Source organism: Mauremys reevesii, linkage group 13, assembly GCF_016161935.1.
Source record: "Mauremys reevesii isolate NIE-2019 linkage group 13, ASM1616193v1, whole genome shotgun sequence".
NCBI classification, from domain to species: domain Eukaryota; kingdom Metazoa; phylum Chordata; order Testudines; family Geoemydidae; genus Mauremys; species Mauremys reevesii.
Window position 1 is genome coordinate 1,805,351 of NC_052635.1, and position 23,177 is coordinate 1,828,527.

General features: G+C 44.6%; 2 protein-coding genes and 1 pseudogene across 2 annotated transcripts; all 3 read right to left on the reverse strand.

The window, feature by feature from the left end:
- Positions 1 to 2,613: 2,613 nt before the first annotated feature.
- LOC120380740 (olfactory receptor 6C4-like) lies at positions 2,614 to 3,558 on the reverse strand. Its single transcript, XM_039498671.1, has one exon. It carries the CDS (start codon positions 3,556 to 3,558, stop codon positions 2,614 to 2,616), a length of 945 nt encoding a protein of 314 aa, XP_039354605.1.
- Positions 3,559 to 20,071: 16,513 nt separating this feature from the next.
- LOC120380744 (olfactory receptor 6C65-like) lies at positions 20,072 to 21,019 on the reverse strand. Its single transcript, XM_039498675.1, has one exon. The coding sequence runs from the start codon at positions 21,017 to 21,019 to the stop codon at positions 20,072 to 20,074; it is 948 nt and encodes a 315-aa protein (XP_039354609.1).
- A 391-nt stretch (positions 21,020 to 21,410) lies between these two features.
- On the reverse strand, positions 21,411 to 22,962 carry LOC120380745 (annotated as a pseudogene).
- Between the last annotated feature and the right edge of the window lie 215 nt (positions 22,963 to 23,177).

Genomic DNA, 23,177 nt, shown 5'->3' on the forward strand with positions numbered 1-23,177 from the left:
CCCCTGCCTTCACCAGCAGGACCAAGTACTGATTTTTGCCCCAGATCCCTAAGTGGCCCCCTCAAGGATTGAACTCACAAGCTTGAGTTTAGTAGGCCAATGCTCAAACTACTGAGCTATCCCTCCCCCCTCTCAGGCTAAATGGATGAATCACTAATGCCATTCTGAGATGGAGAACTGAGAAAGAATAGTAGCGTTAGCATTTGGAGAGGAGTCGGTGATGCATCACCCACTGGATTTCAGGGGCTTTGGGCACTGCTTCCTTTGATAATTTGAACCAAAGAAACTTAAGCCAAGCTATGCAAGGATTCTGTTTCCACAGATAGAAATACACTAATCAGCATGAGTAATGGCAGGATACTAACCACGGACTTTCAGCACAGAAATTTGTCACTTCCTGGGTATGTAAAATTTGGGCCCTGATCCAGAAGGTGAGATTTGAGCACACTTTAGCATATTGGGCTCCTAGGTGAGCTGGGGTTTAGGTGTCCGGACACCTAGAGTGGGATGTGGTGTGCCTGTGAATATTGCCTCTGGATCTTTTTAAGTGCCTAAATATCTTTCCAAATGTGGCCCCGAGACGTGACGCTCGGGAATTTCAGAGGAGCCCAAGGGAATCCGGCACTTATTGGATTCCATTGAGATGTGGGCACCTAAGATTTCTTTAGTTTCTTTTGGAAAATCCCAGCTTCAGGGCCAGCTTGTTAGGGGTCTTTCTAGGCCTAACTTCCTTTTATATCAATAGAAATTAGACACCTAAATACTTTTTAAAAACTGGGCCTAAGTGACTTGCCAAGGTAAATATGGAAGACGTCAGAGTTGAACAAATGTTGATTTTCCCTCAGACTGAGTCCTTCCCCCCAGCACCACCCTTCCTCTCTGGAATGGTGGGTTACCTACCAAGGGGGATTCTTATTCTATGGCAGCCCAAAAACCCAATAACCAAAGAGGCAGTAGATCTTGGGATGAAGCTGATGGGAGACCCAAAAGAAGGAAGTGTATTGCAAATACCAAGATATGCAGTAAGTTTATTGTTTAACCACACCAAATGTTATAGCTTTACCCATTTCCAGACAAAAGAACGTGTTTAGCCTTTGTCCAGAAGAGCAATATTGATGCTGTTGCACAACATCATCTGCTGCTTCCCAAAGGAGAGATTTTCTGTTCTTCCTCTTCTCAGTCACTTTATGAAGAGAGACAAGGGCGATTTTCAAAGGGACAAAGGACAATTTGCACCCAACTCCTATTGCTAGTCCCTGGGAGTTGAGCACCTGGAGTAAGATTCTGCTTACACATGTCAATGGTAAAACTTTGAATTCAGTGGAGCTGGGCTTTCACCCGCACCTCCCTCTGTACCTTTGAAAATATCTCCTGACAAATCAAGGAGGAAACAAATAATTTCTTCCCATTCCACTTCCAGCATTTCTGTCATAGAAATTGATACATTCATAGCATTTAAGGGCAGAAAGTCACATTCAATCATGTAATCTGTTCTCCTGTACAGCACACACCATGGAAGTGCACCCAGTCACACCTGTATTGATCACAGGAACTTGTTTGACTGAAGGCAGGTCTACAGTACTGCTTAAGTTGATCTAACTTATGTCACTCGAGGGTGTGAAAAAGACTCCCCCTGAGTGATGCAAGTTACAGCAACTTAAGCATTATCTGCCTCAGAGTTATGTCAGTGGGAGATGCTCTCCTGATGACATTGCTTCTGTCTCTTGCAGAGGTGGAGTAATTATGCTGGTGGGAGAGAACTCACCCATCGATACAGAGCATCTTCGCCAGACCTGCAGCTGTGCCGATGTAGTGCTTCTAGTGCAGACCTGCCCTAAATCAAAATATCCCAGAAAGGCATGTGGCCAAGACTTGAAAACAGCGAGTGTGAGAGAGAATCCACCACTTCTCGTGGTAGTTTTTTCCAATGTTAAAGATAGAGGTCTTATTTCTCGTTTGAATTTGTCTGGCTTCAACTTCCAGCTCTTTGTTCTTCTTCTGCCTTTCTCCACTAGATTCAGAAACACTCTGCCCTCTGGTATATATAGATACTTGTATATCGTGAACAAGTCAACTCCTAATCTTCCTTGTAATAAATCCAATAGATTGAGTCTCTTATGTCACATTATCAGGCATCTACCCATTTCTAAGATCTACCCTACAAGGCCTGTATTATCCTTTGTGCAATGTACAATGGCCTGCGAAATGGGGTGCTGATCTCCATTGGGGTCATTAAGCATTGCTACAGCAGTGCAAGGTGTGGTAAGAAGCAGACCAGGGGAGGGTAGTGGAGGCCAGGTAACCAATAGAACAGGATGTGCCCATTTCTTAGCAACTCAGTAGAAGTGATAAGCCAGGACAGGCTTGCACCAAAAGCAAGCAAAACTAGACTCTGTGAATATCCATTTAATTCTGCTATTGACTGGGTGTCTATACAGTGACCAGAACAGTAGGTGTTCACTGACTTCCTTTTCCAGAGGAAGTTACCCTGGATACGTTGGTTCCAAAGTGCAGCGTCTTACAGTGCACTCATGACACACCTAAGCCCATTGCAAGGTTGGAACGAATTCAAAGATATTCACTTTACTCTTGCATCTTTTGATTTTAATTTCTTCAGGCCCGATTTGGATGCTTAAAACACACCCTGTCACAAGCATCCTTCAGGGCCCGTTTGACTTGTTTGTTCCTGAGAGCATAGATGTAGGGATTAAAGAGCTGGGTGACCACTGTGTAAAGAAAGGACACAACATTGTCAAAGTCCCACCCGCCGCGCTGACTTGGTCGGATGTACCTGAAAATGGAGCTACTGTACAATATCACCACAACCATGAGGTGGGCAGAGCAGGTGGAAAAGGCCTTTTTCCTACCCGCGGAGGATGGGATGCGCATGACCGTGGAGATGATACAGCCATAGGAGATGATGGTGACCGTCAGCGTGCTGAGCAGCGTAAGTACAGCTCTCACCAGGGTCACTACTTCAATGTTCCCTGTGTCTGTGCAGGAGAGTTGGAGCAACGGGGCTGTGTCACAGTAGAAGTGGTTTATGATGCTGGGGCCACAGAACGGCAAGCGGACAAAGAGAACGGTGGTAGGAAGCACTAGGAGGAAACTCACCAGCCAGCAGCCAAGCACTAAGTAGAGGCAGACCCTGTTGCTCATGACAGTGATGTAATGTAGCGGGTTGCAGATAGCCATGTACCGGTCAAAGGACATTACAGCCAGGTGGAAAAATGTAGAGGAGCCCAGGAAGAAGAAGAAAAATGACTGAAGAAAACAAGTGGGGCGAGAAATGGCTTTTCTCCCTGTCAGGAGGCTGTAGAGGAACCGGGGGATGATGACGAGGGTGAAGCATGTTTCCAAGAAGGAGAAGTTCCTGAGGAAGAAATACATGGGCGTTTGGAGGCAATGGTCCACCAGGGTGATGGTGACAATGATGATGTTTCCCATCAGGATCAAGAGGAAGGTCGCTAATAGAACTAGGAATATGACGATGTTCAAATGATTGTCATTGGTTAGTCCCAACAGGATGAATTCCACCACTGCAGTGCGGTTTGGCATTTATGGTTCGTCTTGAAGCAAATAAACAAGACATATTACTTTTTTTTAAAAAAAAGCACAAAACGATAGGTTTTTCTGTTTTGTATTTGTTTTGCAGAACAGGTAGGAGAATGATTCAGACAAATACTTTCAATGGGAGTTCAGAAAGTGAGCGAGATGTATGGGGATAGATAGCTCAGTGTTTCTCACTGCATTCCACAGAGCAGAAGAAGTATGTTGCCTGGAGCTTTCTGCTAAAATGATGGGCAGCGAAATAGAAAGCAGAGATGACACTTAGGGCACCTTCATTAGGTTCAGTGGTTAACATCCCCTCCAGGTGAATGGCAGTGATTCACACTTCTCTCTGCAGCCTCAGGCAGATGTAGCTGCATCGCTATATATTGGTTACAAATACAGTGCATGCCCCCATCTTCACGCCCTTCCTCCCTGGAACCCACCACCTTCTGATTTTGAATACAGGCATAATTTGAATGTCTACATTTTTGATCATTCAGGTCATCTGGTTTATACCATGTTACAGCAGCTCCAAAAATCTGTGGAGAAGCTCTTCTTGAATTGAGTATGGTTGGGATTAATGCTGCGAAAACGCTGATGCCTGTGCAGAGGTCCTTATGGAGTAGGAGATGTACAGAGATGAGGACACAAATATTTGTCAAGAGGAAGAGCTGCTCACCACATCTCAAAGAGACCCCTGTCTCTTTTCAGGTTTGGTTCCCCAACCTTCTCCACTCCCAGTGTTCTAATCTTTTTAACCATAGGTTTCCATGACTTTTAATCCACAGCACAAGCTGGTCCCCTACCCTTGAGGACTACCCATTTTGGAACAAGGTTTATGCAGCTGTGGTTTGTGGGATGTTTTTGGGGTCGAGTTTTGACTTCAGGACATTTGCCGTCACTTGTGCCCCAAACTAAAAAAAAAGTTTAATTTTCCTTTATATATTTCCCTTTAAGAGGATTCCTAGAAGAATATTAACTGCATTCTCCAACGAAGAACTAATCTTGTGCTTTGACCTCAGTTTACCAATACGTTTCTCACCATCAACATCTGATTCATCCCTTATCTCAACCAATCTGTTTATCCTACCCACAGAGCTGTGTCACATTATGCACTAACATTAAAAGCTGTTTAGGCACAGACTCCATCTCCATCTAGCCCATTGGTGGCTCCAATATGGTCCCACAAACAAAAAACATAAACTATAACAATAATTACAATACCCACCAAGTTCTTCAGTTCATTGTCACTCTAAACTCCCACCCCGGCAGTCGTGCCTCGTGCATCCTCGCTCAGATCCTGTGATGTTGGAGACCTCTGGAATACATGGAGTAGGAACTGAAGAAGCTCGCAATCTTGCAGCTACTGAACTGATATGCTCCAAATTAGGTCTGTGGTCCAACAAAACATGGGGACAGACTCGGGTGTTTGCTCCTGTGAGAAATAGCCGCTCGTTTTTTAAGAGTTGTGGTGCATGGAATTCTTCTCCTTCACCACTGGCTGTGACCCCTGAGACCAATTAGCTAATGTGCTTTGCTGAGAAAACACTCCTGATCCTTTCTTCTGAACATTTGGGGACATACTTGTTTGCTCACTATGGGCAAGCCAATGAACTCTGTCACCATTTGCAGATTCACTCATTTTCATGGCACAACAGGGAATGGAGATAGAGAACGTGACTATAGTATAATGCCCTTCTGAGAGATTGGCCCAGGTTTATAAAGGTATTTAGGTGTCTATTGGGATTTTCAAAATCACATAGATCAGGGTTTCTCAAACAGGGGTCACCCCTTGTGTAGGGAAAGCAGCAACCCTATTTGAGAAACCCTGAAATTCACTGATTTGAATGGGTTTTAGTGACCTAGGTGTTTTTGAAAATCCCCAAATACCTTTAAAAATCTGGCCCTTAGGATGCAAAATCCCATTGACAGTCAATTGGGTTTAGGTTTCCAGATTTTTTAAGGTATTTAGATGTTGACACTCAATGGGATTCAAAATCCTTTTTGAAAATGAGATTTAGGCCCCTGAATCAGTTAGGCATTGCAAGGCTGAGCAGCAATACTTAAATACCTGGGTCCAAATGCCTACATCACTGTTTGAAAATGAAATGTAGACTCCTAAAGCATTTAGGCGTTGTGATTCTGAGCACAGCAATAGCTGAAAAACTGTTATGAGCTTTTGTTCTTTGCTCTGCTTGTGTTCAGAGAAACAGAACTTTGTACATTCCTTGTAAATTAAACAAGATTGAATAAAAGACAATACCAGACTCCATCAATTTCTACTTCCAGCTAGAACAGCACCAGGGCCCTGAAATTTAAGTAGCTCCTCAGGTTGAAATTTAAGGGCCACGTTTTTTTTTGTATCTGTGTCTTTAGCTCCTAAATCAATTTGGCATTGCAACATTGAGTGCAGGAATGCCTAAACACCCTAGCCCTTAGATTCAGATGTTCAAAGCCACCTAAGAGATTTAGACACACAAAATCCATTTTGAATTAATAGAAGTTGGGTGTTTAGATCTCTTAGGCACCTTGGAAAATTCCAGCTTTATCCTCTCTGTCCCAGACTTTTCAGAAGTTTAAACCTCATTGTCTGTCCATGCAATTTAAGTGTTTGAAGTGTTGCATCCATGTTGGTCCCAGGATATGAGAGAGACAAGGTGGGTGATGTGATATATTTTATTGGAGCAGCTTCTGTTGGTGAAGGCACAAGGTGAAGTGGCCAGTTAACACCCCTGCAGTCATAGGACAAAAAAGGGGGATTAGTGAACAGAACAGGTAATCGTGAAGTGATCCATCCTCCCATAACGCCACATGTTATGATAGGCATGTAAGGTCCATGGATCTTGAAAGGTGTGTTTCAGGGGGTGATGATCATTGCAGAAGTAGAGAGATGGCTGCAGGTTTTGCTCCTGTCGTTATGGCAAGGTCTGGTGACGCATTGTGGTATTGTGTCCTGCTCCATGGGAGCTTACTTCTGACGATGAGCTTGGTCAGATTGAGGGGTTGTAGGAAGGCCAGAAGAGGCAGGGGTTGGGTTAGATTTCTTTCAGGATATGGCCCCCATCCTGCTTGGGTTGTAACTATTTAATTGTTTAAAGATAGCCCTATGGGTTGAGTGTGGGTGTGGTAGGTGACAATTAGGGCTGTGCAGTTAGTTTATTTTCTGTATTTGTCATAAACATACGGCTAAGGGTAGCATAAAATCCCTCCTTTCCCTGTAAAGCAGGGGTCCCCAACCCCCGGTCCGCGGCCCGGTACCGGTCCGCGGCCTCTTACAAACCGGGCCGCGAACCGACCCAGTGGACCTCCCGCAGTCATGCCTGCGGGAGGTCTACCCGAGCCGCGGGACGAGCGCTCCCTCCGCAGTCATGCCTGCGGGAGGTCCGCTGCTCCTGGGGCTCCGGTGGACCGCCCGCTGGCATGACTGCGGACGGTTCGCTGGTCGCGCGGCTCAGCGGGACCGCCCGCAGGCACGCCTGCGGGAGGTCCACTGGCTCCAGTTGAGCTGCGCGACCAGCGAACCGTCCGCAGTCATGCCTGCGGCAGCTCAACCGGAGCCAGTGGACCTCCCGCAGGCGTGCCTGTGGGAGGTCTACCCGAGCCGCGGGACGAGCGCTCCCTCCGCAGGCATGACCAGTCCCTGGTCCTGAAAAGGTTGGGGACCCCTGCTGTAAAGGGTAAATCCTGCCTTTACCTGTAAAGGGTTAAGAATCTCAGATAACCTGGTTGGCACCAAAAGGACCAATAAGGGGAGAAGATACTTTCAAATCTGTGGGGGAAGGTTGTTTGTTTTGTCTCTTAGTGTGTTCTCTCCTGGTCAGCAAGGAACCAGGGCAGGGAAAATACATCTTCTAAAACCATATCTGAACTAAGCATCCGATATTACAGAAATAGCAAGTAATAGCAAGGAAATGCGTTCGGTTATCTTTTGTTTTAGCTTGTAAATTTTCCTTGTGCTAAGAGGGAGGTTTATCCCTGTTTTTGTAACTTTGCCTAGAGGGCAAATCCTCTGTGTTTTGAATCTGATTACCCTGTGAATTACCTTCCACCCTGATTTTACAGAGGTGCTTCTTTTACTTTTTCTTTATAATAAAGTTCTGTTTTTTACAAATCGGATTGGTTTTAGTGTCCTAAAAACCCAAGGGTCAGGTCTGTGCTCACCTTGGTTACACTCAAGCCTTCCCAGGAAAGGGGGTGAAAGAGCTTAGGGGGATATTTTGGGAAAACAGGAACTCCAAGTGGTCCTTTTCCTGAATCTTTGCCTAACTCACTGGGTGGTGGCAGCGATACTGTTCCAAGGACAAGGAAGGATTTGTGCCTTGGTGAAGTTTTTAACCTAAACTGGTAAAAATAAGTTTAGGAGGTCTTTCATGCAGGTCCCCACATCTGTACCCCAGATTTCAGAGTGGGGAGGGAACCCTGACAGCACTGAAGTAGGAATTTAGACTCATAAATGCCTAAATCCCATTTGAAAATGAGATTTTGGCTTCTAAATCTGAGTTGAAGAAAACAATATTTCTCTAATCCCCAAATAAAACTGTTAATTAGAATAAACAGTTACTGTTGTAGACTTTAGAACTATTAGCCTATAAATATGTATATTTAATAATTGGGCCCCACCATTTGCAGCGCATACACTCGACTTCATCCTTTTCTCCTGTTTTTTTTTTAAACTTTTGAATACTTCCTTGTGTTCTGAAGCGTATTCTGATGCAGATTGTTGTTTACTTCCCACTTCAGTGTGTCAAATCTTTAAACCGTTATCTGCCAGCACCTTGAATTGCGTACGCGGTGGGCATGAGCTTCATCGATACGTTCAGATGCGCATGCACTTCCGTGCTTCCGTGCGTGCCTGTTTGTTTAGTGTGTGTAACTTCAAGACTAACCCATAGCCTGACTTCAACAGGCAGCTTTGCACATACACACAGACTAATGTATTAGTGTAACACATCTATCTCATGCCATGTATCGTATGTCCCCAATAAAACAAGTTATTTTTGTATATTTGAATGATACAAAAGTAGGGTGAAAATCATAAAAAAAGCTGAATAATACTTTGTAAAACATGGGAGTTTTTTGGTAAAAATCAGTTTAAACTGAAAAGGAAGGGGCTTACATGTAATACAGAGAGTCACTGTACAATGAATTCTACAATGATTTTTCTCTCAATCACATGAACAGTCCACAGATCCAGACAAAGATAATAAATGGTATCACCCAAGAGTTCTGAATGAACTAAATGTGAAATTGCAGAACTACTAACTGCAGTCTGTAACTTATCATTTAAATCAGCTTCTGTACCAGATGACTGGAGGAGAGCTAATGTGACGCCAATCTTTAAAAAGAGCTCCAGAGGTGATCCCGGCAATTACAGGCCTGTCGAAGAAAAACTCAGTTCTCACTTTTATGTTTAGGTGCAGCAAAAACAAATACTTTATTATAATACTCTAGTGAACACAAGAGGGAGAGAGTGTCAGGAACTGGGTTGCCCCTTGTCCTGAACGGATCTCTCTCAATTAGTAAACAATCATAACAATCTTTATACCTTTCTAGCAGACCATGGTTAGCATACTTGCAGACAGTAAAAGTAAACATTTGCATTTGTTTATACATAAGCCTATTCGCTATCTTATTAGTCTGCAATACTAGAACAGAAAACAAGACTGCAATTCACAAGGTCGTAACGACTTTTCACACAATTCACTCTGCACCAGATACAGGGTAACATCTTAACCTCTGCTAATTAGCTAACATACATTAAGATCCCTTCAAACCTCTATTAATTAATTCTTGGCCTCCACACTCCCCCCTTTTGTACTTCTAGTACAACAAATACCTCAAATCTCAATTTGCATCAAATCATGGATCTCAGAGTCTACAGGAGACATGGTAACATTAGGGGTTTTCATGGGATGTAATCACAATGAATGATTAGTATGAACATGAAAAGTATTACCATCATTACGTCTATTACAACAACAACAACATCCCACACCAACTAACAACACTACAAACAATAACATCCCCATAGGAATAAAATAATGGGGTTGTCGTACAGTTTTGGCAACAAAGCACAATATATCAAACTTAGTACATAAAGTAGATACTCTATAAGCTGTATGAAAGGCATTCTGTTCAGCATGATATATATTCTGAAGCATGTGAATTTGTCCTTGCAACGCAGAGATCCTGCGAACTTCTGGCAACAATGAAAGCAAATTCTGAAAGCGATCAGGTACCACTCTAGTCCAATTAAAATATACCTGAAATCTAAGAGCTACATGTAACATTCTATCTGCAGGCCAGTAAATGATATGACTGCCTGCAGCAGTGGTAAGATTAATATGTATATCTTGTAACGTGGTGGTATTAACGTACACACAGCTATCATTAGCCTGAAAAAGTGGGTGTCCTGTAAGGGTAGTTCCTTGACCACTACCCTCCCAGCAAATATGGTCATAAACAGTGACAACTTCCCCTGGCTCCAGTTTCCGTATACACTGAAGTTGTGGTGGTTCTAACGGCCAAAATGTCCATAAATTCCCTAACCCCATCCAAACATCAGCTGTAAGCCCAGGAGCACTAACTAAAAAGCGATTAGGAGAATCAGGTGGCCTCACTTCCCAGATATCTCGGTGAATCACCCAATCCCACATGCATCCTCCCCATGGACCCGGCAGGATTCGGTATGTGGGAGCCCACACCCCCTTAACCGGTCCATATGCTTGGAAGGAGCACTGTGAACGTCCACACTTCCATCCAGAAAGTCTCCAAGTATGTCTCCATGGCCACAGATCAGATGGTACTCCTGACGTGTCTGTAAGGGCAGTGGGCCAAGCTTGGTGCACTAGATCATTCCGAATGGCCATCAGCTGGTCATTCAGGAAATCCTGAATTTCCGAACATGCTAGATCCCACTGCAATGCCTTCCCAGCCTCAGTGATATTCAGTACCATCTCTCGCAATAAATTCTGGGTCAGAGAACTAAGGGCGGAAACGACATGTAACTCACCCACCCCAGTTTGTACTTGTGTTAGCTGTGCCCCAGAAATCAGGCCGGTGGCCTTTTCTAATTGGCCCAATTTCTCATCATGTTCCTGGGACTTAAAAATATTCCAAACAGCAGCTGCAGAATTGGCCCCATCCCACAAGGATCCGGCTAGATCCCTCTTCTTTCTAGAGGAAATAACCCAGGCCCTCTGTTGTGCTAATCTAATGGCAGCCCCTTGTGAACAATTTGGATATGTAGAGGTGATCTGAAAACTAGATAAAGGCAATGTAAACTTCACAGTCCCTAGCGTAGTGTTAAGTACAGTCCACCGATATTCTGGCACATTTCCCCTCAGCGTAGGTCTATACCACATCTGCTGGTTGTAGACCTTCATATATTTCTGAGAGGTATTAACATCAATAGCATAAGAGGGAGTGTATTGCAATAAAGTACAGGTCACATTATCAGTCACTGGAATGGTCTCAATACAGGTAAAATTTCCAGTAGCAGAACAAACTCTTTGGGTAGTCGTTTGATTATTCACTAATTGAGTAACCAAATAACAATAAGGGCCTCTTTCAGGTAACATAGCACAAATTCCAGGAATAACCATCATATCTACTTCACTATGGAACCCATCAATTCCATTTATAAAATCTTGGGGCTGATGTGCAGTAATATTATGGATCCCTATTTCCACTGATCCATTTGTTTTCCACTCAATGGTTCTCTCATATGAAGTTTGGTGAACTTTAAAAAAATAGGCTTTCTGAGCAATATTCTAATAAATCACTAAGATGGGAAGGTCTGGGCCAACGAATCTCATTAGAATATACAATTTCGTTTACATCTGGATAAATTACAGAAGTGACGGCCAGGGTTGAGGGGCTAGTGGGGGTAACCTTCGTGGTAGCAAGATGCTTTTGGTAGTCATTATCTGAAAGCCAATTAGGGAGGGCAGTACATCCCCAGGGTACTTGTCCATAAGCACAGAGCCCTGCCCCTGGAAGAAATCCAAGCCACCATTCAACCCCACATGCCCAAGCACGCTCCCCACAGTTCCCTCCTTGCCAATAAATGATGCTGCATTTCTTCCACCAGGGCCAGTTCATAATGTCTCTTTTAGTCAGGAATCCCTGGACTCTGGAGGAGTTTGCAGAACGAATGTATCTTCTCTTCCCCAAAAACAATCGTGGTCTAGCATGATAAAGGGAAGAGGGTTGTAATGTGGGAATTCCTTTAGAAAAATCCAAAGGCACAGTAGGTCCATCAGAGGACAAGGGAGAGGTCACCAGTACGTCACCTTGTCCTCTTCTTCCGCTGTCCAACAGGCACAGCAGGGCTAGAAGAAGGAGTATGTTGATCATCAGTAGGAGTGTCCTCCCGAGGTGGAGGGGTCTTTTTGCAGTGCAATGCATGGGTCCAGGCAGGTAGTCCTTGACACTTCACAGCAGTGTTGGTAGTCAACAGGACTTGGAAAGGGCCTTTCCAGCGTGGAGCCAGGGCAGTCTTTCGTTGATGGACCTTTATGTAGACCCAGTCTCCTGGTTCCAACGAGTGGCAAGGTTGCACAGGATCCTTCGGTAAGGCTTCCTTCACCTGTGTATAAAAAGACTTAACACATTTCATTAGTGCCTGACAATACTTAAGCATTATGTCATCCATCAAATGAATGTCCATCTGAGCTAAGGTCAGTGGGGGTGCAGTTGGTAGTCGCATTGGGCGTCCTGTCAAAATCTCATGAGGGCTGAGTCCAGTCTTTCGATTGGGAATGGCTCTCATGCTCATCAGTGCCAATGGAAGGGCATCTGGCCACTTTAAGTTTGTTTCAGCACAAATCTTGGCCAGTTTATTTTTTAAAATCCCGTTCTGGCGTTCCACTGTCCCAGCAGATTGTGGGTGATGAGGGCAGTGAAGGTTGTGTTGGATCTGCAAAGTTGCACATAACTCCTTTACAATCTGTCCAGTAAAGTGAGTTCCACGATCACTGTTGATACTCACAGGAATGCCAAAACGAGGGACAAAATCCTTAAGCAGAAGTTTCACAACAGTCCTGGCATCTGCCTTCCTGCAGGGAAAAGCTTCAACCCAATTGGTAAATACATCAACTAAAACTAATACATATTCATAACCACAACATTTAGACATTTGAATAAAATCAATCTGAATATTTACAAAAGGTCCCCAAGGAGGAGGGTGGGCTGCTCGCTTAGCTTTAACAGCTTTACCAATGTTGTGTTGTTGACAAATCACACAGTGTTGACAGTAGGAATGGGCAACAGAAGGGAAAAGGGGTGCAAACCAATCTCGGGCAACTGCAGCAACCATCCCCCCTTTGCTCACGTGTGCCATCCCATGGTATATGCGAGCAAGATAGGGCAATAACATCTTTGGTGCCACCAGGCGACCATCCGGGGCACGCCAAAGATTATCAGAATGTAAAATGCAGCCAGCAGCACTCCAAGAGTGCTTCTCAGTTCTCGATGCTGCCTCCTGGATCTTTGCCAGATCCTCAAGGGAGGCCAGTGAAGGCTGCTCTATCAGTACACAGGAATGTGCAGCCTGAGGTGCAGAAAGAGCCGCTGTTCTAGCTGCAGAGTCAGCCAGAGCATTTCCACGGGTAACTTCATCATGAGGGGTCTTGTGAGCAGTACATTTAACAACAGCTATAGCTTTAGGCAACAAAAGAGCATCCAAAAGAGCAGAAACATAAAAACCATTCTTAATAGGAGAACCAGTGGATGTAAGGAAGCCTCTATATTTCCAAAGCAATCCAAAATCATGAACTACTCCAAAAGCATAACGAGAATCTGTATAGATAGTGACCGTTTGATCTCTAGCCAGAACACAAGCTCGAGTCAAAGCCACAAGTTCAGCTACTTGAGAGGAAAACACTGAAGAAAGGAAAGCACTTTCAACAACAACAGAGGAAGTACAGACAGCATAACCAGCAACTAATTTACCCTTAGAATCTCGCAAACAGGATCCATCCACAAAGTAAAGGAGATCAGGATTCTGCAAAGGCACATCCAGTAAATCATCCCTAGGACGAGTAAGAACAGATGTTACAAATACACAATCATGCGGGTCTCCATCATCAGGCCCAGGCAACAAAGAGGCTGGATTAAGAACAGGGCAACGAGCCAAAGTAATATGAGAGGAAGATAGCAAAACCAGCTCATATTTGATAAGACGAGAAGCGGATAAATGCTGCGTCCTAGATTTTAACAAGAGTGCAGCCACAGCATGCGGAACACACACACTCAAAGGAGAACCCAAGACAATAGATTCAGATAACTGAACAGAAAGGGCCGCGGCCGCTACAGCCCGTAAACAGGGGGGGAATCCTACCGCCACAGCGTCTAGGGCAGTACTGTAGTAAGCAATTGGACGGTGTTTGTCCCCGTGCTTTTGCGTTAGTACAGCCAAAGCAAACCCATTACGCTCATGACAGAAAAGAGTAAATGGTTTAGTATAATCAGGAAGTCCCAGGGCCGGAGCAGTAGATAGTCTCTGTTTAATAGCAACAAAAGCACTTTCAGCCTCTGGAGGCCAAGGAAGAGGTTCAGGGGTACCAGACTTAGTCAGATCCTGCAAGGGTTTAATCACTGTTGCATAACCTAAAATCCACTGTCTGCAATATCCAGTCATGCCCAGAAAAGTACGCATTTGAGAAACAGTACTAGGCCTAGGCATATTCAAAAGAGCTGAAACACGAGAGTTTGATAAATGACGCTTGCCATGAGAAATATCATGACCAAGATAATGAACCTTGGGTTGACACAGTTGGAGTTTCTCCAGGGATGCTTTGTGACCTTTGGCAGCTAAAGCAGTTAAAAGTGTCAGAGTATCAGTTTTACATGATTCAAAAGAGAAAGACGCCAGCAAAAGGTCATCCACATATTGTATAAGAACTGATTTTCCAGGGAAAACCACATCATCCAGATCCTTCTTCAGGATCTGAGAAAACAGGGATGGAGATTCAGTATACCCTTGGGGTAACCTGGTCCAGGGATACTGACATCCTTTATAAGTAAAGGCAAACAAATACTGACTATCCGGGTGAATTGGAATTGAAAAAAAAGCTGAACACAAATCTACAACAGAAAAATAAGTGGCTGACGGTGGAATACAAGAAAGAATTGTAGCTGGATTTGGAACCACTGGAAAAGAAGGCAAAACCACAGCATTAATAGCGCGAAGGTCTTGAACAAACCGATAGGTGTTCCTTCCTGGCTTCTTTACAGGAAAGATAGGAGTATTACAAGAACTAATAGTGGGAACAATAATACCCTGTTGCAATAAAGATTCTATAACTGGAGCTATGCCTGCCACTGCTTCAGGACGCAGTGGGTATTGTGGAATCCTTGGCAAAAGCTTAGCAGGGTCCACAAGAATCTTAACCAGTTCGGCAGTTCTAATCTGTCCCACCTCATTTGCATGACGAGACCAGAGATGGGGGGGGCACTTGTGACAACAAATGCACAAGGTCAGGGCTGAGTGGAGACTTCGACGCAGCTGGCTCGGATATATGGAGTGTGGCCAACACCAGGTTAGTATTCTCATCAGGAACCTGTAAGAATACGCCATCTGGTGTACAGTAAATGGTACAACCTAATTTACACAACAGATCTCTCCCCAGCAAATTCACAGGAGAAGTAGAACTGAGTAGAAAGGAATGTTTATCTTCTAGAGGGCCAAGACAAATTTCGAGGGGTACTGAAACAGGATGCGAAACAGGACAGTTCGAAATGCCCACAGCATTAACAGACAAAGTGGACAAAGGAACAGAGGGAAACTCCGAGGATCTCAGAGCAGATCTACTAGCCCCAGTGTCCACAAGACAAGTAACAGATTTACCAGCAATATTACAATCAACAAATGGGCCTTCTTGATTAATAGGAATTAAAGGATTCATGATGCAGTTACGTTTCCTCAGGCTGTCCTAGTAAGGGGTTGCCTGTGGGGAGAATACAGGAGCTTCAGGATTTGGGAACTGAGTAGGATTCTGAGCTAACCGATTTGGACACTCATTCCTCCAGTGTCCCTCCTGACCACAAAAGTGGCATGCAGTGCTCCCAGTCGGGGCAGGATTCTGGGCAGGATATGAGGAACCCCTTCCCATACCTCTCCCACGACCTCGTCCCCGTCCTCTTCTCATTCCCCCACGACCCCTGAGCTGATAAGTTTGTAACTGTAAAGCCATAAGTTTTGTTTCACTGGTTTCTTTCTTCTGGTCTATGCAAGCCGTACAATGATTGGCAACTGTCACCAATTCCGAAAGGGGTTTAGTTTGCCAGCCAATACAAATAGTTCTCAATGGTTGCTGAACCTTTGGCAAGAGTCCCTGAACAAAAGCAGCTCCTACCGCTTCCCTGGCATTATCAGCTGGATCAGTAATTCCTGAATGCTGTTCAAAGACCTTTGTCAGTCTATCAAGATAATCAGCAGGGGATTCTCCCTTATTTTGTTTACAATTTGCAATCTTGGTCCAATCTGTTTTCTTAGGACAAACTTCTGAAATAGAGGTCAAGAGACGGTTCCTAGCTTCTGTCAAAGCATCCCCAATACCAGGGTCGGCATCAGGCCAAGCTGCCTGTCTGTTAAGTCGTTGCTGAACTTCAGCGGGCAGTACAGCTCGTAAAAGCTGATTAATATCTGCCCAAGATGGATTATAGCACTGAATCACTGTTTGGAGCTCTTCTCTAAACTTTACCGGCTCCTCCCTGATTTTAGGAAATTCTTTCACCAAGTTTCTAAGATCTCCAGGTGTCCAAGGGGCATGTACCTTAACTAACCCCCCTATAGCGCCAGCTCCAGGCAAGTCTCTTAAAGGAGCCTGGAGTGCCTGCTTCGTGCTTCTAAGAATGTAGCCGGCATTGTTATCAGCAGAAGCAAGGTTAAGCGGACTACTGGTGTCAGTCAGTAGGGAAGAAGATAATTCCTCCGAAGAAGGAGAATGAACAACTTGTGCAGTTGATACTTGCGGCTGCGAAACAATCACTGCCTGCACAGCCCGAGAAGGGGGGGTCGCGGGGAGAACTGGCAGCGGCTGTGGAATGCTGCTAAAAAAATCCACTATGTCTTCTGCAGTCTCTTCCTCACTGTCAGGCTTAACTAACTGGGGATAAAGAGAAGCAGAGGACTGCACTGGGGCAGGAAGACATTTGGATGTCTTACATTTAAGTTTTAAATCCTGTACTTCAGTTTTTAATTTCTCCTGGGAGTCCTTCAGACTCCGCACCCGAGACTCATGGAGTCTCTTTGTTGCTTCCTCCCACCAAGACAGAAACTGCTCGCACTGCGCAGCAGAGGCGTGTGATTTAAGGGTTTCTCTGAGGTATGTAAGTTTATCTAATTCAAAGGTACCTTCTAATGGGCATTGTTTAAATGAATTTTCACGCGTGTATAGAGTCCAATCATTTAAATACCTGCAGGTTTGAGGACCATAATGTACGTACATGTAATATGCAGGGGTACCCTTAGGGGGTAAGGTGGAAAGTTTAGACTGTCCCTCCCCCATGTTCCAATCACACAAACTCAGAGGGGTTCCCTGTCCGCGCTCGCGGACCAGAATCTAAGGAGTTCTCCCTACAGGGTACTCACATACAGGAGAGACTCACAAGAAAGACTACGACCCTCGTACACCTCCTTTCAGCAAAGAGCGTCAGCTAAAGACTCCATTTCCGGGAGATAAAGCCGCATACTCTAATTGCTTACAGGGAGACGATCAGATTGTCAGTAGCCCACACAGAAGGGAAAGGGGAGGGAAGATGGGTTCACACACTCCTAGACCCAGGCAGCTTCCTCGCCGGACTATGCCAAGCTGAGTCAGCCCACCGTGGGTCGGATCTCCTAAAGATCCACTAGTTACTGGGCTTGCGTTAGACTACTCCTGATCATTAGCAATCGCTTCACAGGGCAATCTGGGCGTCTTCCAGCAACAAACACTCACAGAGGTATACACACACACACACACCAAGGCCTCTTATCCTCTTTTTAACCCTTTTTTAACCTTTTTATCTCTTTTTAAAATTTTCTTTTTTTTTTTTTTTTTTAAACCAAGATGCATCGTTACCTGGTCCGGACCAATACTATGAGGCGGTATGACAACCCCTCTTGAGGCGGTAAAACAAAACCCCTCAGCACCGGTGCATTCTAATGCATTTACCTATGCATTACCTCATGCATTACCTTATGCATGTACCTGTTGGCCAACTCAGCAGTTCCCAGTACTGCTATAAACTAACCTTATTGGGGCCTCTCCCCAATACCACTCTGCATTTGATCCTGCTGCACAGTCAATAAGTTCAGATGGCGTGAGCCCAGCAGAAACAGACGTCCCCCACAGACAGTCCTCCTCCGATACCCCAATAGAGATTTCAAAAGGTCTCTTACCTCTATTGTGGCGCCATGGGGTTCGAAGGGGAACGATCCGTAGCAGCCGTCTGTGTGTCCGTGGGCGTTGCCATCCCGGACGAGCCCCCAAATTGTCGAAGAAAAACTCAGTTCTCACTTTTATGTTTAGGTGCAGCAAAAACAAATACTTTATTATAATACTCTAGTGAACACAAGAGGGAGAGAGTGTCAGGAACTGGGTTGCCCCTTGTCCTGAACGGATCTCTCTCAATTAGTAAACAATCATAACAATCTTTATACCTTTCTAGCAGACCATGGTTAGCATACTTGCAGACAGTAAAAGTAAACATTTGCATTTGTTTATACATAAGCCTATTCGTTATCTTATTTGTCTGCAATACTAGAACAGAAAACAAGACTGCAATTCACAAGGTCGTAACGACTTTTCACACAATTCACTCTGCACCAGATACAGGGTAACATCTTAACCTCTGCTAATTAGCTAACATACATTAAGATCCCTTCAAACCTCTATTAATTAATTCTTGGCCTCCACAGGCCTGTAAGCCTGACTTCAGTACCGGGCAAACTGTTTGAAACTATAATAAATAATATTGCCAGACATATAGATGAACATAATTTGTTGAGGAAGAGTCAACATGGTTTTAGTAAAGGGAAATCATGCCTCACCAATCTACTAGAATTCTTTGAGGGGGTCAACAAGCATGTGGACAAAGGGGATCCAGTGGGTATAGTGTACTTAGATTTTCAGAAAGCCTTTGACAAGGTCCCTCACCAAAGGCTCTTAAGCAAAGTAAGCTGTCATGGGATAAGAGAGAATGTCTTCTCATGGATTGGTAACTGGTCAAAAGACAGGAAACAAAGGGTAGGAATAAATGGTCAGTTTTCAGAATGGAGAGAGGTAAATAGTGGGGTCCCCCAAGGGTCTGTTCTGGGACCAGTCCTATTCAACATATTCATAAATGATCTGGAAAAAGGGGTAAATAGTGAGGTGGCAAAATTTACAGATGATACAAAATTACTAAAGATAGCTAAGACCCAGGCAGACTGTGAAGAGCTAAAAAAGGATCTCTCAAAACTGAATGACTGGGCAACAAAATGGCAGATGAAGTTTAATGTTGATAAATGCAAAGTAATGCACACTGGAGAGCATAATCCCAACTATACATATAAAATGATGGGGTCTAAATTAGCTGTTTCCACTCAAGAAAGATCTTGGAGTCATTGTGGATCGTTCTCTGAAAACGTCCATTCAATGTGCAGTGGCAGTCAAAAAAGCGAACAGAATGCAGATGTGGTCGCCCCAGCTCAAAAAAATCTATTGGAATTGGAAAAGGTTCAGAAAAGGGTAACAAAAATGAGTAGGGGTATGGAATGGCTTCCATATGAGGAAAGATTAATAAGACTGGGGCTTTTCAGCTTGGAAAAGAGATGGCTAAGGCGGGATATGACATATGTCTATAAAATCATGACTGGTGTGGAGAACGTAGATAAGGAAGTGTTGTTTACTACTTCTCAAAACACAAGAACTAGGGGTCACCAAATGAAATTAATAGGCAGCAGGATTAAAACAAACAAAAGGAAGAATTTTTTCACACAACGCACAGTCAACCTGTGGAACTCCTTGCCAGAGGATGTTGTGAAGGCCAAGACTGTAACAGGGTTAAAAAAAGAACTAGATAAATTCATGAAGGATAGGTCCATCGATGGCTATTAGCCAGGATGGGCAGGAATGATGTCCCTGGCCTCTGCTTGCCAGAAGCTGGGAATGGGTGACAGGGAATGGATCACTTGATGATTCCCTGTTCTGTTCATTCCCTCTGGGGCACCTGGCACTGTCCACTATCGTTAGGTTACTGGGCTAGATGGACCTTTGGTCTGACCCAATAGGAGTGTTCTTATGTTAGAAACAAAACCAGGTTTGCTCTCTGAAGGGTAAAGACTTTGCATTATTTGAAAAGCACTGTGCAAAGGCAAAGTCCAAGGCCTCAGTAATAGAGGGCCAGGGTCTGAAACCTTTCCTCCTATTCTGGACGTCCCCACTCAACATAATTTGAAATGAGTACGTACCTTTATTAGATAGATAGATAAGATCAGATGATAGATTAGATCGATCGATTGATCATTGTTTGCATTTGTCACCTCGTGTCACATCCTTGGATTCTTAGAAAATACCGTGATCCACCTGAGAGCCTCCCTCAAGGCCTCTTTCACCTGTTTGTTCCTCAGGCTGTAGATGAAGGGGTTGAGCAGAGGGGACACAATGCTGTTGAGAACAGCCACATTCTTGCTGAGGTCCAGCCTGCTGCTCCCCATGGGCTTCACGTACAGGAAGATGCAGCTGCCGTACGCCATGGAGACCACGGTGATGTGAGAGGCGCAGGTGGAGAAAGCTTTCAGCCTCTCGTCCGTGGAGGGGATGCGCATCACCACGGAGATGATCTTGAAATAGGAGAACACAGTGATGGCTAACGTGCCCAATATGCTGCCTGTGGCCAAGAGGAAATGCAGGAGCCCTAGGAGCCGGGTGTCTGTGCAGGCAAGTTTAAGCAATGCAGCACTGTCACAGAAGAAATGGTTAATGATGTTGGGGCCACAGAATGGCAACCGGAACAATAGAACAAGCGGGACGAGCACATACCCGAAACCAATAAGCCAAGAGGCCAGCACCAGCCAGTTACAGAAGTGACCAGTCATGATGGACGTGTAGTGCAGGGGTTTGCAGACGGCCACGTACCTATCGAAGGACATGGCCGCCAGCAGGCAAAACTCAGCAGTGCCCACAGTGAGATAAAATAAACATTGTGCAAAGCACCCAGCCACAGATATGGACTGGCAGCCCGACGCCACATTGAATAGAACTTTTGGGATGGACGCTGAGGTGAAACCAATCTCCAAAAGTGAGACATTCCTGAGGAAAAAATACATGGGTGTCTGGAGGTGCCGGTCCACCAGAGTGATGGAGATAATGAGAATGTTTCCAGCTAAGGTCAAGACGTAGGTGATAAGTAACAAAACGAAGAGCAGGATCTGCAGCCAGCGAACATCTGTGAAGCCCAGAAGGATAAACTCTGTCACTGCAGTTTGGTTCTCCATGGTGGCTGCTCACTTACACGGTGTTTGAATAAAAATATAAATTTCAAGGGATCTACGATATTTAGCAATGGATCATCTAGAGAACTTGTGTCAGAAGTAATAAGTTTTACTAATGTAGCTCTGACGTTGCAATGCCCTCGTTTAGATATAGGAAATCAAGGTCTTGCAATGAAACCGAGCATGGAGATTGCGTGTTATGGTTGTTGCCTGCAGCAAATGCCCAACACTATTTCCAGTCCCCTTTTACTTATTTCCACTTCCCATGGTTCTTTTCCCACTCCTGCTGGTACTGCAATTCCTTCAGAGACCAATTAGCTAATGAGTGGTGCAGCATCCCTGAGGATACCAGGACACACTCCGAAAGTTTGGGGATTTCTTTTTTGTCACAGCTTTACTGGCTGAAAAGAAAACAAATGGCTAGAACATAAGGAAAACAATTCCATTTATTGTTTTTGCTTTTTTACTTTTTCTTGCCCCCAAAATCCTAGAATCCTAGAAATGTAGGAGTGGGAGAGACCTTGAGTGGTCATCTAGTCCAGTCCTCTGCCCTGAGAAAGAACTAAGTATTTTCTACACCATCCCTGACAGGTGCTTGTCTAACCTCTTCTTAAAAACCTCCAATGACAGAGAGACCACAACCTCCTTAGGCAATTTGTTTCAGTCCTTAACTAGCCTGATGGTTAGGAGATTTTTCCTAATGGCCAGTCTAATCCTCCCTTGCTGCAATTTTTGCCCATTACTTCTTGTCCTGTCCTCTGTGGGTAAGAAGAACAATTTATCACCCTCTACATTACATAACATAAGAACGATCATACTGAGTCAGACCAAAGGTCCATCTAGCTCAGTATCCTGTTTACCGACAGTGGCCAATGCCAAGTGCCCCAGAGGGAATGAACAGAACAGGTAGTCATCAAGTGATCCATCCCGTTGCTCATTCCCAGATTCTGGCAAACAGAGGCCAGGGACACCATCCCTGCCCATCCTGCCTAATTGCAATGAATGGACCTAACCTTAGGCACTTAGAAAATGCTTGGCCACAGATGTCCCTTAGACCCTGTTCGACTTGTTCTTTGTGGTGAGCCTAAATGTAGGGGATAAACAGCGAGACCAACACACAGTACAGAAAAGACACATCTTTGTCAAAGTCCCGAGGGCCCCGCTGACCTGGTCGGATGTACCTGAAGATGGCACTACTGTACAATATCACAACAAGCAGGAGGTGAGTGAGCAGGTGAAAAAGGCCTTTTTCCTTTCTGTCGTGGACAGGATCTACAGGACAGTACAGATGATACAGTCATAGGAATTATGGTAACTGTTAAAGTGCCAGGTAAGACCACTACAGCTGCAACCAAGAGCTTTACCTCAATGTGTCCCGTGTCTATGCAGGAGAGTTGGAGCAATGGGGCTGTGTCGCAGTAGAAATGGTTTATGACATTGGGGCCACAGAAATACAAGAACACAACCATAAATGTTGGAGGAAAGATTAAGAGAAAACTCATCACCCAACAGACCAGCATGAACTGGAAGCAGACCCTGCCATTCACAATGGTGCCGTAAGCAAGGGACCGCAGATAGCCATGTAGTGGCCAAAGGACATGACAACACCCATCGCTAAATGCAGAGGCACCCAGGAGGAAGAACAACAACAGTTGAAGGAAACAACCAGGGAGGGAAATAGATTTTCTCTCTGTCAGGAGGCTGTAGAGGAACCTGGGCAAGATGATGTAGGTGAAACAAATTTCCAAGAGGCAGAAGTTCCTAAGGAAGAAATACATGGGGGATTAGAGGCGATGGTCCCTGAGGGTGAGGATGACAACAATGATGTTTCACAGTATGGACAGCAGGAAGACAACTAATAGAACCACAAATAGGATGATGATTAAACAGGAGTTGCTGGACAGGCCCAAGAGGATGAACTCCTCCACAGTGGTCTGGTTCTTCATTTTTTGGCTCATCTATAAAGAAAAAAAAATACAAACATCAAACCTAGAGCGGATAGCACCATGAGGACAGAATAATCCCAGGGGAACCTCCATGTCTAAATAGAAAAAAATCTCTTCAATGGGAGGTGGGTGCCCAACAGACTTGGGTTCTATGAAAAGATCCTGACAGATAAATTAGAATCAAGCAAAGGATCTCAGAGGGCAATGACTGATAA